General features: G+C 44.8%; 1 protein-coding gene across 1 annotated transcript in view; it reads left to right on the top strand.

Annotated features, from left to right (window-relative positions):
* The first annotated feature begins 16,266 nt into the window (after positions 1-16,266).
* Positions 16,267-20,293, top strand: part of LOC133562852 (uncharacterized) — a 172,861-nt gene continuing 168,834 nt past the window's right edge. The window contains exon 1 of the mRNA XM_061916657.1: positions 16,267-16,462. Coding sequence (XP_061772641.1) covers positions 16,267-16,462 — 196 coding nt within the window. The remainder of the gene's footprint in view (positions 16,463-20,293) is intronic.

Genomic DNA, 20,293 nt, shown 5'->3' on the forward strand with positions numbered 1-20,293 from the left:
TACAGTGGAGTGGAGAAGGACTTTTAAATGCAGACTAAAAGGTCTTTGAGGGTCACAATTCTAGCTGATAGACAGGTGTTCAAATACTTATTTTCCGCTGTATCACACGAATAAATTGTTTAAAAAAATCATAGATTGTGATTTCTGGATTTTTCTTTTTAGGTTATCTCTCATACAGTGGACATGCACCTACCGTGAAAATTTTAGACCCCTCCATGATTTCTAAGTGGGAGAACTTGCAAATTAGCAGGGTGTTCAAATACTTGTTTCTTGACTGTGTGTTGCCTTCAAAGCCCTCCAACTTTTTATATACACACTGCAAGTATATATAATGTAGTAACAGAAATGTTCATAATAATGTGTAATATATACAATATTTACCATATTTTGGTCATTTTAAGAATGACCGGTACTTCTTTAGTGCCCATAGCAATGCACTTTGGACTTCCGCCAACAACATTTGTGTTTTCTAATAATGGCAAACTTGGTAATAGATGGAAAAAGACGACTATTTTTGGACAGATGAGGATCCACCACCTTATCTTTTTGAACCTGAATATACAGAGGATGAACTGCTGGTCATAGAAGCTGAGCGAGCAGGAAGAAAGTTAGGACTGGCATAACTTGGTGCTGTAAATGTGGAGATTGCCTGTCATTCACAATTATTATAAGAGACAAAAACATGTCTTTTTTTTTGGATTCTGAAGATTTATTAAAAAAAAAAAACAGTAGCTAATTGGAGTCACCTACGTTGCCTTCAAAGCCCTCCAACGTTTTATATGCACACTGTAAGTATAGATGATGTTGTAACAGACCTGTTCATAACAATATGTAATACGTACAATACTTAACGTATTTTGGTCATTTTAAGAATTACCGGAACTTCTTTCATGGGTGCATATTTTTAGTGCCCATAGCAACGCACTTCCGACTTCCGCCAACAACATGTGTGTTTTCTAATCATGTTGGTAATAGACGGAAAAAGACGACTATTTTTGGACAAATAAGGACCCACAACCTTATCTTTTTGAACCTGAACATACAGAGGATGAACTGCTGTTTACAGAAGAAGAGAGTTAGAACCTGCATGACTTGGTGTTGTAAATGTGGAGATTGCCTGTCATTCACAATTATTATAAGAGACAAAAACATGTCTTTTTTTTTTGGATTCTGAAGATTTATTAAAAAAAAAACAGTAGCTAATTGGAGTCACCTATGTTGCCTTCAAAGCCCTCCAACGTTTTATATGCACACTGTAAGTATATATGATGTTGTAACAGACCTGATCATAACAATATGTAATATGTACAATACTTAACGTATTTTGGTCATTTTAAGAATTACCGGAACTTCTTTCATGGGTGCATATTTTTAGTGCCCATAGCAACGCACTTCCGACTTCCGCCAACAACATCTGTGTTTTCTAATCATGTTGGTAATAGACGGAAAAAGACGACTATTTTTGGACAAATAAGGACCCACAACCTTATCTTTTTGAACCTGAACATACAGAGGATGAACTGCTGTTTACAGAAGAAGAGAGTTAGAACCTGCATGACTTGGTGTTGTAAATGTTGCCAAGCTATGCCCACAGGAGTGGCAAAAAAACATTTTTTATTGACGGAAAGGCTTCTTGTATCTGGCGAGGAAGACACTGCTCAAATAAACTGCATCACGAATAAAATCTTGCGCTAACAAACCCTGCAGTGGTGGAAACCCAAAATCCACTGGATTTATTGTACCGGTCCGGCCCACTTGGGAGGAGATTTTTCTCCGTGTGGCCTCCGATTTAAAATTAGTTTGACACCCCGGCTTTAAGTTGTAAATAAACATTTAAGTTCAAAGCATCCCTGCCATTAATTGGCGTAACAAATATCACAGGGAACCACGTAAAAAAAGAGTCTTCAACGTCAGGCCAAGAACCCCCAAACAGATGTATAGATGGAGCGGGGACCCCCTTACTTATAAAGCCTGTACAAAAGTGTGTATGAAATCACCGCTAGGTAGCAACTACAGTGCTAATCGCTTGCTATCCTAAATTCTAACATCCATCCATCCATGTTCTACCATTATTCCCTTTTGTGATGGCAGGGGATGCTGGAGCCTATCTCAGCTACAATCGGGCGGAAGGCGATGCACACCCTGGACAAGTCGCCACCTCATCGCATGGCCAACACAGATACATTAATATGATAATACAATTATTAAACCCATCCATCCATCCATTTCCTACTGCTTATTCCCTTTGGAGTCGCGGGGGGCGCTGGTGCCTCTCTCAGCTACAATCGGGCGGGAGGCAGAGTACACCCTGGACAAGTCGCCACCTCACCGCAGGGTCAACACAGATACATTAATATGATAATATAATTATTAAACCCTCCATCTATCCATTTTCTACCGGTTATTCCCTTTGGAGTCGCGGGGGGCGCTGGTGCCTATCTCAGCTGCATCCGGGCGGAAGGCAGGGCACACCCTGGACAAGTCGCCACCTCATCGCAGGGCCAACACAGATACATTAATATGATAATATAATTATTGAACCCATCCATCCATCTATTTCTTACCGCTTATTCCCTTTGGAGTCACGGGGGGCGCTGGTGCCTATCTCAGCTACAATCGGGCGGAAGGCAGAGTACACCCTGGACAAGTCGCCACCTCATCGCAGGGCCAACCCAGATAGACAGACAACATTCACACTCACATTCACACACTAGGGCCAATTTAGTGTTGCCAATCAACCTATTCCCAGGTGCATGTCTTTGGAAGTGGGAGGAAGCCGGAGTACCCGGAGGGAACCCACGCATTCACGGGGAGAACATGCAAACTCCACACAGAAAGATCCCGAGCCTGGATTTGAACCCAGGACTGCAGAACCTTCGTATTGTGAGGCAGACGCACTAACCCCTCTGCCACCGTGAAGCCCCAAATACATTAATATGATAATATAATTATTAAACCCTCCATCCATCCATTTACTACCGCTTATTCCCTTTGGAGTCGCGGGGGGCGCTGGTGCCTATCTCAGCTACAATCGGGCGGAAGGCGATGCACACCCTGGACAAGTCGCCCCCTCATCGCTGGGCCAACACAGATACATTAATATGATAATATAATTATTAAACCCTCCATCCATCCATTTTCTGCCGCTTATTCCCTTTGGAGTTGCGGGGGATGCTGGTGCCTATCTCAGCTACAATCGGGCGGAAGGTGTGTACACCCTGGACAATTCGCCACCTCATCGCAGGGCCAACACAGATACATTAATATGATAATATAATTATTAAACCCATTCATCCATCCATTTCTACCGCTTATTCCCTTTGGAGTCGCAGGGGGCGCTGGTGCCTATCTCAGTTACAATCGGGCGGAAGGTGGGTACACCCCGGACAAGTCGCCACCTCATCGCAGTAATTATTAAACCTTTTTTTTATATAACGACTGATAGCGCTGATAGTCACACACACACACTAGGTGTGGTGAAATCACCCTCTGCATTTGACTCGTCCCCTTGTTCCACCCCCTGGGAGGTGAGGGGAGCAGTGAGCAGCAGCAGTGGCCGCGCCCGGGAATCATTTTTGCTGATTTAACCCCCAATTTCAACCCTTGATGCTGAGTGCTAAGCAGGGAGGTAATGTGTACCATTTCTATAGTCTTTGGTATGACTCGGCCGGGGTTTGAACTTACGATTTACTGATCTCAGGGCGGACGCTCTAACCACAAGGCCACTGAGCAGGTGTATTTAACGACAAAAAAAATTGTGGGACAAATATTTTAAGAAAGTCCTATTAACCAAAAATATCACAACTGCCCTAAAGTACCTCTACATACCTCCTGTTGTGGATTTTGCCATTAGAACTGCCCGAAACATCTTGTCTTACTCATCAGCATTAGCTAATAGTTCAGGATGGACATAATGTTTGCTTTAACAAAGCGCTGAGAAGAAGAAGTGATTGATATTTATTGAATTAAAGAAAAAAAAAATCATCAGAAACATGACAGAGTGAAGCAGTTGGAGTTTATGCGAGTCGGCACCATACTGAACCAGAATAACTAACGCCAGCCAAGAATGTTGAAATAATATCTAAACAGCAGATAATGATCTAATCAACTATGGATGGTGTGATGCAGCTGGAAGGAGATACTATAGAACAGTATTTTTCAACCACTAGTTGGGTTAAAAATATTTTTTGCAAACCTGTAACTATAGTCGGAAAATGATGTGTTCTTGTTGAGTGTCGGTGCTGTCTAAAGCTTGGCAGAGTAACCTTGTAATACTCTTCCATATCAGTAGGTGGCAGCCGGTAGCTAATTGCTTTGTAGATGTCGGAAACAGCGGGAGGCAGCATGCAGGTAAAAAGATGTCTAATGCTTAAGCAAAAACTAAACAAAAGGCATTGAAGCTCAGGGAAGGCTGTGCAGAACGAAACTAAAAGTGAACTGGCTACAAAGTAAACAAAAACAGAATGCTGGACGACAGCAAAGACTTACTGTGGAGCAAAGACGGCGTCCACAAAGTACATTCGAACATGACATAACAATCCCTAATGTCCCCACAAAAAAGTATAAAAACAACTGAAACATTCTTGATTGCTAAAACAAAGTAGGTGCCGGAAATATCGTTCAAAGGAAGATATGAAAATGCTACAGGAAAAAACCCAAAATAGAGAAAAAGACACCAAAATAGAAGCACAAGACATGAAGTAAAACACTACACACAGGAAAACACCAAAAACTTCAACCAAATTTCTTCCCCCCTACAAAAACCTTCCCCCCGGAAGACATTTGGCGTGACAGACCCTTTAATGCCTGAAGGACCCCAATGAGGGCGTGATAATACCAAGTTATATGACTCTTAAGGGTTACAGATACAAAATTAGCGAAGCAAAAATAGCTTGAAAGGTTAGCATGCTGGAATGCTAATGTTTTTTCCTTTCCGTTATTTTTCACCAATGACAATCAGCCAATTATAATGCTTTTGAAACAGGCAGCTGTGTGGGTTGCTTTACGCAAGTTATATGACTCTTAAGGGTTACAGCTGCAAAATTATCCATCCATCCATCCATCATCTTCCGCTTATCCGAGGTCGGGTCGCGGGGGCAACAGCCTAAGCAGGGAAACCCAGACTTCCCTCTCCCCAGCCACTTCGTCTAGCTCTTCCCGGGGGATCCCGAGGCGTTCCCAGGCCAGCCGGGAGACATAGTCTTCCCAACGTGTCCTGGGTCTTCCCCGTGGCATCCTGACCAGATGCCCGAACCACCTCATCTGGCTCCTCTCGATGTGAAGGAGCAGCGGCTTTACTTTGAGTTCCTCCCGGATGGCAGAGCTTCTCACCCTATCTCTAAGGGAGAGCCCCGCCACACGGCGGAGGAAACTCATTTCGTCCGCTTGTACCCGTGATCTTATCCTTTCGGTCATGACCCAAAGCTCATGACCATAGGTGAGGATGGGAACGTAGATCGACCGGTAAATTGAGAGCTTTGCCTTCCGGCTCAGCTCCTTCTTCACCACAACGGACCGGTACAACGTCCGCATTACTGAAGACGCCGCACCGATCCGCCTGTCGACTTTGCAGCATCGCGTGGACATCGGGGGCGGTACCTCTGGATTGGCAGACCGGGGTGGTGGTTCCTCTCTTTAAGAAGGGGGACCGGAGGGTGTGTTCCAACTATCGTGGGATCACACTCCTCAGCCTTCCCAGTAAGGTTTATTCAGGTGTACTGGAGAGGAGGCTACGTCGGATAGTCGAACCTCGGATTCAGGAGGAACAGTGTGGTTTTCGTCCTGGTCGTGGAACTGTGGACCAGCTCTATACTCTCGGCAGGGTTCTTGAGGGTGCATGGGAGTTTGCCCAACCAGTCTACATGTGCTTTGTGGACTTGGAGAAGGCATTCGACCGTGTCCCTCGGGAAGTCCTGTGGGGAGTGCTCAGAGAGTATGGGGTATCGGACTGTCTTATTGTGGCGGTCCGCTCCCTGTACGATCAGTGTCAGAGCTTGGTCCGCATTGCCAGCAGTAAGTCGAACACATTTCCAGTGAGGGTTGGACTCCGCCAAGGCTGTCCTTTGTCACCGATTCTGTTCATAACTTTTATGGACAGAATTTCTAGGCGCAGTCAAGGCGTTGAGGGGTTCCGGTTTGGTGGCCGCAGGATTGGGTCTCTGCTTTTTGCAGATGATGTGGTCCTGATGGCTTCATCTGACCGGGATCTTCAGCTCTCACTGGATCGGTTCGCAGCCGAGTGTGAAGCGACCGGAATGAGAATCAGCACCTCCAAGTCCGAGTCCATGGTTCTCGCCCGGAAAAGGGTGGAGTGCCATCTCCGGGTTGGGGAGGAGACCCTGCCCCAAGTGGAGGAGTTCAAGTACCTAGGAGTCTTGTTCACGAGTGAGGGAAGAGTGGATCGTGAGATCGACAGGCGGATCGGTGCTGCAAAATTAGCGAAGCAAAAATAGCTTGAAAGGTTAGCATGCTGGAATGCTAATATTTTTTCCTTACCGTTATTTTTCACCAATGACAATCAGCCAATTATAATGCTTTTGAAACAGGCAGCTGTGTGGGTTGCTTTAAGCAAGTTATATGACTCTTAAGGGTTACAGCTGCCAAATTAGCAAAGCAAAAATAGCTTGAAAGGTTAGCATGCTGGAATGCTAATATTTTTTCCTTTCCGTTATTTTTCACCAATGACAATCAGCCAATTATAATGCTTTTAAAACAGGCAGCTGTGTGGGCTGCTTTAAGGTCCTTCCACCCTCATTGGGGTCCTTCAGGCATTAGAGGGTCCGTCACGCCAAATGTCTTCCGGGGGGGAAGGTTTTTGTAGGGGGGAAGAAATTTGGCGTGACAGTACACCTACTTTGAGACAAGAGCTATAGTGATGCATGCTTGGTTATGGTTTAAAGTCATATCCAACAATTAAGACGACGACTTTTTACTGTCAACTGAGTTTGGTTTTTTATTGATTTCTGCTGGTGGTGTGCCTATGCATTTTTTACACGCCTTGGCTCAAAAAAAGGTTGAAAAACACTGCTGTAGAAGACCACTATCCAAGGTAAATGTTGTACATTGTTATTACATTACTTCATTAAACTACTGTAGTTGTTAGTGTTACATTCTATTGTGTTGTTGTTCGTATACAATACAGGCCAAATATTTGGACACACCTCATCATTCAATGTGTTTTCTTTATTTTCATGACACAAAAAGGTGAAATAACTGAAAACATGTTTTTGTATTCTAGTTTCTTCAAAATAGCCACTCTTTGCTCTGATTTGCTCTGATCCGAGGGTCACTGGTTCAAATCCCACCTAAAACCAACCTCGTCACGTCCGTTGTGTCCTGAGCAAGACACTTCACCCTTGCTCCTGATGGGTGCTGGTTGGCGCCTTGCATGGCAGCTCCCTCCATCAGTGTGTGAATGTGTGTGTGAATGGGTAAATGTGGAAGTAATGTCAAAGCGCTTTGAGTACCTTGAAGGTAGAAAAGCGCTATACAAGTACAACCCATTTATTTACCGCTTTGCACACTCTTGGCATTTTCTCCATGAGCTTCAATTACACCTGTGAAATGAAAACCATTTCAGGTCGACTACCTCTTGAAGTTCATCGAGAGAATGCCGAGACTGTGCAAAGCAGTGATCGGAAAAATTTTGAAGAAGCTAGAATATAAAACGTGATTTCAGTTGTCACCGTTTTTATGTTAAGTACATAACTCCACATGCATTCATAGTTTTGATGCCTTCAGTGACAATCTACGATGTAAATAGTCATGAAAATAAAGAAAACATATTGAATGAGGAGGTGTGTACTGTATTTTTTAAATCTTTTTCTTTTTAAAATGTATCTTAAATGTTAAAATTGGGCTTGATTTCCAATTAATTTCGCTGAAAGACATTGATCTGAGATGAAAGGGTTTTGAGTTGAGCGATCCATCACAGGACAAATTTAGCTCTGTCATTTCTAAGGGGATCGTTAGAACATTATGAATAAGGTTTTTTGATTGATTGAAACTTTTGTTAGTAGATTGTCCAGTACAGTACCTATTCCATACAATTGACCACTAAATGCTAACACCCCAAAAAAGTTTTTCAACTTGTTTAAGTCAGGGTCCAAGTGAATCAATTCATGGTTTAAGTTAAGTTCGAAGACCACTTGTAAAAGCCGAACACAGGTTACAATAAAACATGAAGGCATTGTGAGGGTTGTTATGCAACTTACAAGAACAGCACTGATTATTACTATAATGATTTTTTTTTTATTGCTTTGGAGTGCTGAAAATTACACCAACAATGCGCTATCGTTGATGCTAAAAAAATAATTAAATGGCATTAGGCCTTTAACAGGAACTTTCCCATTTACTCGGGTAAATAAAATTCCCTTTGTGTTTCCACCAAAAACTACCTGGGTCGACTTAGTTCTTCAGGAACTAGTTTTAGTTCCTGCTAGCTAGGTGGGACTTTTGGAAGGTTCCTGGAACCTTAATGGAGCCTGGCTGTGCAGCCCACCGCTGATTGGTTGTACACAATTGTGGCCACTCCTAAAACTTCTTTTTCAAAAACAGGACCAGGCTTGCAGAATTCTGTAAGACTTGTTTATTTCCCATTTGTGAATTATATTTATATAGCGCTTTTTCTCTAGTGACTCAAAGTGCTTTACATAGTGAAACCCAACATCCAAGCCACATTCAAACCAGTGTGGGTGGCACTGGGAGCAGGTGGGTAAAGTGTCTTGCCCAAGGACACAACGGCAGTGACAAGGATGGCGGAAGCGGGAATCGAACCTGCAACCCTCAAGTTGCTGGCACGGCCGCTCTACCAACCGAGCTAAACCGCCCCATTTCTTGTGTATTTTATTACAATACACTTGACAACGGAGAGAAAGGAGATCAAAAGGAATATTAGACTTCCAGGAACTTTCGTGGGGCTGATCAGCGGAACGAACTATCTTGCAGTGTTTTTGAACTCTTTATCCATCCATTTTCTACCACTTGTCCCGTTCGGGTTCGCAGGGGGTGCCGGAGCCTATCTCAGCTGCATTCAGGCGTGAGGCAGGGTACACCCTGGACAAGTCGCCAGCCCATCACAGGTCCAACACAGATAGACAGACAACATTCACACCCACATTCTCAATTTAGTGTTGCCAATCAACCTATCCCCAGGTGCATGTTTGTTGGCGGTTCATAAAGTTCATAAACTGTGAAAAGAAATGCAACAATGCAATATTCAGTGTTGACAGCTAGATTTTTTTGTGCACATGTTCCATAAATATTGATGTTAAAGATTTATTTTTTTTGTGGAGAAATGTTTAGAATGAAGTTGATGAATCCAGATGGTGTCAGGCTTGTCCCTGACAGTTTTGGTCTATGTCTTAATTTTTCCTCTGCATTTGTCTTTAGTTCCTGTCAGCACTCTTATTTTGCTTCTGTTTCCTGTTTGTCTCCCTGAGTGCTGTGTAAGCCTCAGCTGTGGCTGATCGGCACCTGGCCACACCTGGGATCAATCAGCCAGCCACTATTTAAGACCAGTTTTCTCCTCCAGTCAGGGCTGGATTATTGTCGTGTCCATGTCATTTTCTACTTGTCATTCCTACTGGTCGTGTGATTGCAGCGTAGCGGTAAGCTATATTTGCTAGATGTTTGTAGCTTACTGTTTTTTGTTCCCTGCTTCCGATTTGTTTGTTCATAGCCCCTAGTTTGTTATATCCGCACATGTGCGTGCTTTTTGTTTGTACCCTTTGTTTGTTCTAGTTCTAGTATTTTAAATTAAACTGTTTTCCTGCAAAATGCATCCCTCCTTCTCTGCATCTTGGGGTTCGACACAAAGTAACTCTGACAGATGGATCTCTATTACAATCCCCAAAGAGGGCACTTTAAGTTGATGATTACTTCTATGTGTAGAACTCTTTATTTATAATTTAATCACTTGTTATTTTTCAACAAGTTTTTAGTTATTTTTATATCTTTTTTTTTTCCAAATAGTCTAAGAAAGACCATTACAAATGAGCAATATTTTGCACCGATATACAATTCAATAAATCAGAAACTGACGACATAGTGCTGTATTTTACTTCTTTATCCCCTTTTTCCAACCAAAAATGCTTTGTTCTGATTAGGGGGTACTTGAATTAAAAAAATGTTCACAGGGGGTACATCACTGAAAAAAGGTTGAGAACCACTGGTGTAGAGATATAGCAAACCACTCCTCCATACGTCATCAGCCTGCTTTGTATAAACTACCCTGACCTGTGAAATGCGATGCAAACACAAAACCACACACTTCTACAGGAACTTAAAGTTTCTGAGCTTTTGGTGTAAAAAGGCCAAATATTCACATTTACAGTTTTTACACAAAAAAAAACAACCCTGAGAAAACAGTTACATATGTGATTGGTGTTTGCAAGCTGGTGTAGCATCTGAGGCACGGGTGTCAAACTCTGGCCCGCCGTGTACTTTCACCTGGTCCTTGAGGCAATATCAAATTAACATTAGAGCTGACCCGCCGCTTTAACGCCACATTCACTGCTAATACTCATACTCGTCAACCCTCCCGATTTTCCCGGGAGATTCCCGAAGTTCAGTGCCCCACCCGAATTTCTCCCGATTTCCCCCCGGACAACAATGTTGGGGGTGGGCCCTAAAAACACTGCCTTTGGCGTTCTCTACAATCTGTCGCCATGTCCGCTTTTACTCCATACAAACAGCGTGCTGGCCCAATCACATAATATATGCAACTTATACACACAAACAAGTGAATGCAAGGCATACTTGGTCAACAGCCATACAGGTCACACTGAGGGTGGTCGTATAAACAACTTTAACACTGTTACAAATATGCGCCACACTGTGAACCCACACCAAACAAGAATGACAAACAATTTTGGAGAACATCCACACCGTAACACAACAGAACAAATACCCAGAACCACTTGCGGCACCAACTCTTTCGGGACGCTACAATATACTCCCCCGTTACCACCAAACCCCGCCGCCGAAAAGAGGCATTACATTTTTATTTTTAATTCTATTTTTATTTGATATGCCATTGATATTTTTTAATTATTATTATTTGAAACTTGATTTTGCATGTCACTATAAAGTTATATAAGCCTTGCTTGTTCAATATTCAATGCAAAACTTGTTTGGGTCCCTATTAAAAGGTTAATATGTTCAACCTTCGCCCACGGCTTTGTTCGGTTTTAAAACTTTGGCCCACTCTGTATTTGAGTTCGACACCCCTGATCTGAGGTGTGGGGCGTCGAAAACAGTCTCTTGGTGGATGAAAACACAGGAGCGTGTACTCCTTTTGAAGCGGGCGTGTGGCTTCCTTTATTCTAATCTCAACAACAACAACAACACTGTCACCCTCCAATGACATCAGTGCTGCGCCAACACTATGACGTCATCGCAGGGACAACAACCATTCATTTTAACTGTTCGATGTTCACATTTCAAACTATTCAAGACATTAACTTAAAAAAAAAAATCAATGCCAAATATAACTCCAATTTTAAAAAATTCTGTAAACATTGCGCATACTTATGTCATGTTTGGTGATCATGTTTAGTTCGGTCACGTTCTGTTTGGTTTTGGACTCATTGTGCACTCTTGTTTGTTTTGTCACCATGACAACTCATTAGTTTCACTTGTTATGTGTTCACGACTCACGCACCTGACTTGTTTGGACTCACGCACCTGTCAATCACTGCACCGCTATTTAAGCCTGTAGTTGCCAGGCAGTCAGCCTGGCGACATCACACTCCTGACACTTCTGATTGCTCACTTCTTGCCCTAGTTTCATGCTTTTTACGTCACAGTAAGTGCAGTTTTGTTTCATGTCCTTAGTCTGTTTCTGTTAGTTCTGTTCCTGCGTTAAATTTGTTCCCCGCCTTGTGCGCGCCCTTTGTTTTTGTAGTACTTTTGATTGTTGAAATTAAAATATGTCATTACCTTCACGGGCATCACGTGGAGGGGGTCCGGTCCGATGACCATGGATGAAGTACTGGCTGTCCAGAGTCGAGACCCAGGGTTAGGGTTGGACCGCTCGCCTGTATCGGTTGGGGACATCTCTACGCTGCTGATCCGCCTCCGCTTGAGATGGTCTCCTGTGGACGGGACTCTCGCTGCTGTCTTGGATCCGCTTGAACTGAACTCTCGCGGCTGTGTTGGAGCCACTATGGATTGAACTCTCACAGTATCATGTTAGACCCGCTCGACATCCATTGCTTTCGGTCCCCTAGAGGGGGTGGGGGGGTTGCCCACATCTGAGGTCCTCTCCAAGGTTTCTCATAGTCAGCATTGTCACTGGCGTCCCACTGGGTGTGAATTCTCCCTGCCCACTGGGTGTGAGTTTTCCTTGCCCTTTTGTGGGTTCTTCCGAGGATGTTGTAGTCGTAATGATTTGTGCAGTCCTTTGAGACATTTGTGATTTGGGGCTATATAAATAAACATTGATTGATTGATAGTGCGTCTGCCTCACCATACGAAGGTCCTGAGTAGTCAGGGTTCAATCCCGGGCTCAGGATCATTCTGTGTGGAGTTTGCATGTCCTCCCCGTGAATGCGTGGGTTCCCTCCGGGTACTCCGGCTTCCTCCCACTTCCAAAGACATGCACCTGGGGATAGGTTGATTGGCAACACTAAATTGGCCGCAGTGTGTGAATGTGAGTGTGAATGTTGTCTGTCTATCTGTGTTAGCCCTACGATGAGGTGGCGACTTGTCCAGTGTATACCCCGCCTTCCGCCCGATTGTAGCTGACTTAGGCACCAGCGCCCCCTGTGACCCTAAAGGAAATAAGCGGTAGAAAATGGATGGATGAGGCATTACCTTCACGTCATGTCCGGTCCGGGCATTTTGCACCATGGGAAGACAGACCTCACCATAGTCCCCATCATGACAACCCACTCACAAAAACATAGGACCCAAATTAGATTCAAGAACACCTGGAGGGCTATTAGGTGACGCAACCTTTTCCTTAGGGGCAAGGGAAATGGTTGTACCTCTTGGACCCTCCGTTTAGTTATTCAGCCAGTCAACGTCCCCCCGACCTCGTAGTGCTCAAGCCTCACTCTGGTATTGTGGAAAGTCTTTCGCCTTCTGCTGGCCATGATGATGGCGGTCCTAACTTCGTTAAAAGCAACGTCCAGACGCTTGAGGAGAGAACTAGCAAAGTCCTCCGGGTGTCCTTTCCAAGCGCTGGACAGGCCTCCCCACCAGTGAAGTCCTCCCAAGGTGATGTAAAACTGGAAACTTCTTCCTGAGACAAACCTGGTCACACCAAGCCCTGATGTCACCATACATAGTGGGCCAATAAAATACACATTTGATGCGAGCCAAGACCCGCTCGTAGGCAAGGTCAAAAGTCACATGTGTGCCATGCAGGTGTCGCAGAACCTCGCGGACCAAAGCAGCTGGTACCACTACCTGCGTCGTCTGTTCCACAACAGTCACACAATTCTGCACAACAGTCCATTGATTGAAGACAGCTGGGAAACTCATGCCAAAGCCTCTTCAAACCCCGACTGGATTCCTTCAACCTCCATCTAGGTGGTCTCTTGCCCTCCTTCAGCCAGGCCAAAACCTGATTGATGTCAGTGTCACTCTTTTGAAGCTTGTTGATATTTGACCTATTGTGTGACAGAGTATCGATCACAGACCACAGAAACTTGGGGGTCAAAGGGCAAAAGGTGCCATGGACAGAAACTGGGGTTTGCTGTCGGGATCGTGGCACGCACAGTGACAGGGATATCAATCAATCAATCAATGTTTATTTATATAGCCCCAAATCACAAATGTCTCAAAGGACTGCACAAATCATTACGACTACAACATCCTCGGAAGAACCCACAAAAGGGCAAGGAAAACTCACACCCAGTGGGCAGGGAGAATTCACATCCAGTGGGACGCCAGTGACAATGCTGACTGTGAGAAACCTTGGAGAGGACCTCAGATGTGGGCAACCCCCCCCCCCCTCTAGGGGACCGAAAGCAATGGATGTCGAGCGGGTCTAACATGATACTGTGAAAGTTCAATCCATAGTGGCTCCAAGACAGCAGCGAGAGTCCCGTCCACAGGAAACCATCTCAAGCGGATCAGCAGCGTAGAGATGTCCCCAACCGATACAGGCGAGCGGTCCATCCTGGGTCCCGACGAGCGGTCCATCCTGGGTCTCGACTCTGGACAGTCAGTACTTCATCCATGGTCATCGGACCGGACCCCCTCCACAAGGGAGGGGGGGACATAGGAGAAAGAAAAGAAGCGGCAGATCAACTGGTCTAAAAAGGAGGTCTATTTAAAGGCTAGAGTATACAGATGAGTTTTAAGATGAGACTTAAATGCTTCTACTGAGGTAGCATCTCGAACTGTTACCGGGAGGGCATTCCAGAGTACTGGAGCCCGAACGGAAAACGCTCTATAGCCCGCAGACTTTTTTTGAGCTCTAGGAATCACTAATAAGCCGGAGTCTTTTGAACGCAGATTTCTTGCCGGGACATACGGTACAATACAATCGGCAAGATAGGATGGAGCTAGACCGTGTAGTATTTTATACTACCCAGGATGGACCGCTCGCCTGTATCGGTTGGGGACATCTCTACGCTGCTGATCCGCTTGAGATGGTTTCCTGTGGACGGGACTCTCTGCTGTTTGGGTACCCGTGTGCACAAGAGTGGGGGCTGTAGCAGTGGTGTCTTCTGTTACCCGTTCTTGTGGAGAACCCTTCCTGTTGTCGTTCATGACCCGACCGCCGCGGTGCTTAGCCAGGTCTCTTGCGTTGTCGTCCATCCAGACCGCCCTGGCGGTGACTGGGCCACAAACACATTGACGTGGTATGTTGTTGCTGCTTAACCTACCCCGGGCTCTGCTGATCTGCCACAGGATAAAGGGAGCAAGGATCGCCACAATCAACCTCACGTTGCGTTGCCTTGAATCTCTCATTTAATAATAATAATAATAATGGATTAGATTTATATCGCGCTTTTCTATTGTTAGATACTCAAAGCGCTCACAGAGAAGTGGGAACCCATCAATCATTCACACCTGGTGGTGGTAAGCTACATCTGTAGCCACAGCTGCCCTGGGGTAGACTGACGGAAGCGTGGCTGCCAGTTTGCGCCTACGGCCCCTCCGACCACCACCAGTCAGTCATTCATTCATCATTCATTCACCAGTGTGAGCGGCACCGGGGGCAAAGGGTGAACTGTCCTGCCCAAGGACACAACGGCAGCGATTTGGATGTCAATAGGTGGGAAGCGAACCTGCAACCCTCAGGTTTCTGGCACGGCCGCTCTACCCACCACGCCATGCCGCCCCCAAATTTGCAAGTTGTCCATCCTTGAAGCGAGCTGTTCCAAGAGGTGGAAAACCTTCTTTATACTGTAGCTTCAGTCCGCTCTGTGGGATGCTGGCTGGAGTAGGGGCAGTGCAGGGGACCTTGTCTTTAGTACGTTCACACGTTAAACATAGCTGACATCATCATCTAAGAAGGACAGCTCCAGACTTGAGAAACTGATCAGGCGGGCCGGTTCTACAATCGGAATGAAAACTGGACTCACTGGTGACGGTGGCAGAGAAGAGGACTGTGGACAAACTAGTGAGCATCCTGGATGATGCCAGTCACCCTCTGCATAGCGTTATCAGTAGCCAGAGGAGCCTGTTCAGTGCTAGACTGCTTCATCCCAAGTGCAGGACTAATAGACTCAAGAACTCCTTTGTCCCACACGCCATCAGACTGTACAACTCCTCTCTGGAACGGGGGGCGGGGGGTATTAGGATGACAGGGGATGCAAAACATTGACAGTGCAATACGTTTTCATAACATGGTCACTACTGCCTACTTTGTCTTGTTATATTCTTATTTTACTGTTATATTTTTATTCCCATTGTTGCTTTTTAGTTTTTATTCTTATTGTAATATTTCTCTATTTTGTTTCCATTTAAACCCCCATTATTTACTTTTTTCTTTAAATTGATCTAAACTCTGTACACTGCTGCTGGAAATTTAATTTTCCTGAAGGAACTCTCCTGAAGGAATCAATAAAGTACTATCTATCTATCTATCTATCTATCTATCTATCTGTCTATCTATCACTGCCCTGCAAACAGAGCTGTCATATGTAGCCTGCACCACGGAGAAGATTTTTTGAGGACAAGAAAGAGCTGTACGACCTTTACGTCGATAACCAAAATGTGAAAACGCACAGGAGCCATTTGCTGCCCTCGCTGCGACCGAACGCCGGGGATAAGGAGCGGTACAGGAAGCTTAACGAGCAGAGACAAATGTTGCTGTACTCCCAAGAGGTGAATGGAGACTGCACGTCCAACGAGGAAGATCTCATTATTGTGTTCTTCATGGAACTTAATAACCGCATCTTCCAGATCCTGTCCGAGGTGGCGGGGAGCGCTGAACCCATCCTGACAGCGGAGCATGTGAGGGCCATGGGGCTGGACCCTCAGGGCGATCGCTGCTGGAGGTGTACGGCGTCGACGTCACTCTGGTCATAGACAACCTCTGCTGCCACTAGCCTTGGAAAGTTGGGATTAAAACGGATGTTGGCGACTTGAAGGTTCTCCCACACATACTGTACACACTGAGACAAAACGTTCACCTTGAGCCTTGCCTGCGTTTCCTCTCTTTTCTTATGTTTGTCGTTCGGGCTACCGACGGAGAATATGGACTCCTTCTGAGACGCTGGTGCTCCTTTTAGCCGTCTTATCACTGCACTATTTTTGTTTGTGCTTCTACACTGAATGTGTGGTCAGTAATAACACAGCACGTTTGCTCTCTAATTTCATATTTATGGAGTAGGACTGAGTTTTGGACATTTTAAAGGCTTGACCACTCTTTTTGCCTTAAAAAAAAAAAGCAATAGAAGTCTTTGTCCATTATCAGCTGTTTTTTTTTTTTTTTTTAATTTTGTTTACCTTCAAGCACCTTGAACATGAGATAATTATGTGTTTTTTTTTTGGTTGAGTTGAGGTCTGAATGAATGTGATTCTACTACACGTTATCGTGAATGCTGCAACAAGCCACTGGACTGTTTTTCAGGATGCACACTCATACTAGGACACTTCTTGAACTCCTTGTCACTTGTTAGGTACTACTTTTGTCGCCTTGACACTTGACTTAGTATTGTACATACACACACATTTCTGGCCCTGGAAAATGTACCAACGGTTACCTCAGTCTACAAAACTGTCTGCTTTCAGCTATTTGAAACCACTATAGTGATACCACAAAAACAGAAAATCAATGACGTCATCAGAAAAGTGGGCCAAAAGTTTGGACAAACCTTCTCATTCAATGGGTTTTCTTTATTTTCATGAGTATTTACATTGTGGATTGTCACTGAAGGCATGAAAACTCTGATTGAACACATGGATGTATGTACTTAACAAAAAAAGGTAAAAAAAATGAAAACAGGTTTTATATTCTAATTACTTCAAAATATCGATTGAACACATGGAGTTATGTACTTTACAACGGGGCGGTATAGCTCGGTTGGTAGAGTGGCCGTGCCAGCAACTTGAGGGTTGCAGGTTCGATTCCCGCTTCCGCCATCCTAGTCACTGCCGTTGTGTCCTTGGGCAAGACACTTTACCCACCTGCTCCCAGTGCCACCCACACTGTTTTAAATGTAACTTAGATATTGGGTTTCACTATGTAAAGCGCTTTGAGTCACTAGAGAAAAGCGCTATATAAATATAATTCACTTCACTTCACTGCCTCACAATGGTTAAAGCCTACTCCACATCCTTTTACCCTAGTTTGTGCTACTTGGCCTGAATGGCAGGATGGAGGCCAGCAAGAAAACAAATCTAAAAGTCTCACCGTTCCTGGCAGCTTTGTCATATTCGGGAAATTCCTCAGCCACCAGTCTGGAATCGTCAGCTGCATGCGCATACAAGCTCTCATTCGGCTGGCACTGCCGCGCAGAGACACATGTTTGGAAGTACAGAATGGACCGTTCTTGTCCAAATGCCTTCTTCTTCTCCACCTGCAGAGGCTTATAGTCATACTGAATATCTGGCGACATACTGTCCCACAGTAAGCCGCGCTGTCCCGTCTGTTTTGGAAGGAGATCCGCCAAAGCGGCAGCGTATTTTCCCCGTTTCTTCGAATTGCTTCACCGACATAGCAAAAGGCGTATTGCCATCTCCTCGAAATGGTGCAGGGAGCTCGACTTACATCTGCAGTCCGTGCAGCAGAACTTCCAAAATAATCAACATCCAGCACAAGACTAGAAAGTTTAGTAATTGTCCAGAGAGAAAATCCAAATGCCAGCTGACAAACTCCAAATACCGCTGCTGCCAATGTAGCGTTCGAGGTGTAGGGCGTCCAAAGCACTCTAGTGGAGGACAGAAACACAGGTATTTGTACTGTTTTTATTATATTCTCCTCAACAACAACACTGTTGCCCTAAAAAGACATCAGTGTGGCGCCGACACTATGACGTCATCGAAGGGACTACAATCATTCAACGGTCACACTAGTACTAAGATCAAAGGAGGCCATATCCATCCATCATCTTCCGCTTATCCGAGGTCGGGTCGCGGGGGCAAGAGCCTAAGCAGGGAAACCCAGACTTCCCTCTCCCCAGCCACTTCGTCTAGCTCTTCCCGGGGGATCCCGAGGCGTTCCCAGGCCAGCCGGGAGACATAGTCTTCCCAACGTGTCCTGGGTCTTCCCCGTGGCCTCCTACCGGTTGGACGTGCCCTAAACACCTCCCTAGGGAGGCGTTCGGGTGGCATCCTGACCAGATGCCCAAACCACCTCATCTGGCTCCTCTCGATGTGAAGGAGCAGCGGCTTTACTTTGAGTTCCTCCCGGATGGCAGAGCTTCTCACCCTATCTCTAAGGGAGAGCCCCGCCACCCGGCGGAGGAAACTCATTTCGGCCGCTTGTACCCGTGATCTTATCCTTTCGGTCATGACCCAAAGCTCATGACCATAGGTGAGGATGGGAACGTATATCGACCGGTAAATTGAGAGCTTTGCCTTCCGGCTCAGCTCCTTCTTCACCACAACGGATCGGTACAACGTCCGCATTACTGAAGACGCCGCACCGATCCGCCTGTCGATCTCATGATCCACTCTTCCCTCACTCGTGAACAAGACTCCTAGGTACTTGAACTCCTCCACTTGGGGCAGGGTCTCCTCCCCAACCCGGAGATGGCATTCCACCCTTTTCCGGGCGAGAACCATGGACTCGGACATTTCCAGTGAGGGTTGGACTCCGCCAAGGCTGTCCTTTGTCACAGATTCTGTTCATAACTTTTATGGACAGACTTTTTAGGCGCAGTCAAGGCGTTGAGGGGTTCCGGTTTGGTAACCGCAGGATTAGGTCTCTGCTTTTTGCAGATGATGTGGTCCTGATGGCTTCATCTGACCGGGATCTTCAGCCGAGTGTGAAGCGACCGGAATGAGAATCAGCACCACCAAAGGAGGCCAAATGTAATATTAAAATGGTTTTTATATGTGTGGAAAAAAATATATAAAATCTTTAAATGGTTTATGCTTTTCTACCTTCAATGTACCTTTGATACCACGACCACATTCACTTGGTGATGACAGGAGCAACTTGGGGTTCAGTGTCTTGCTCAAGGATACTTTAACATGAGGGAAGTGGGAATCGAACCTTCAACCACTAGTACCTGATGCTGCTCGCAGTATGTCAGGTTGTTCTAATAATGTATGCTGTCGTTTCCAATACCGATCACTAGGGCTGCGAATCTTTGGGTGTCCCACGATTCGATTCAATATCGATTTGGAGTCGCGATTCGATAATATACCGATTTTTTTCGATTCAACCGATTCTCGATTCAAAAACGATATTTTTCCGATTACAAACGATTCTGTATTCATTCAATACATAGGATTTCAGCAGGATCTACCCCAGTCTGCTGACATGCCAGCAGAGTAGTAGATTTAAAAAAAAAAAAAAGTTTTTATAATTATAAAGGACAATGTTTTATCAACTGATTACAATAATGTAAATTTGTTTTAACTATTAAACGAACAAAAAATATGACTTATTTTATCTTTGTGAAAACATTGGACACAGTGTGTTGTCAAGCTTATGAGATGCGATGCAAGTGTAAGCCACTGTGACACTATTGTTCTTTTTTTTATTTTTTTTTTACAAATGTCTAATGATAATGTAAATGAGGGATTTTTAATCACTGCTATGCTGAAATTATAACTAATATTGATACTGATGTTGATAATATTAATTTTTGTTTCACTACTTTTGGTTTTGTCTGAGTCGTGTTTGTGTCTCCTCTCAATTGCTCTGTTTATTGCAGTT

The sequence above is a fragment of the Nerophis ophidion genome, linkage group LG12 (assembly GCF_033978795.1).
Source record: "Nerophis ophidion isolate RoL-2023_Sa linkage group LG12, RoL_Noph_v1.0, whole genome shotgun sequence".
Taxonomy (NCBI): domain Eukaryota; kingdom Metazoa; phylum Chordata; class Actinopteri; order Syngnathiformes; family Syngnathidae; genus Nerophis; species Nerophis ophidion.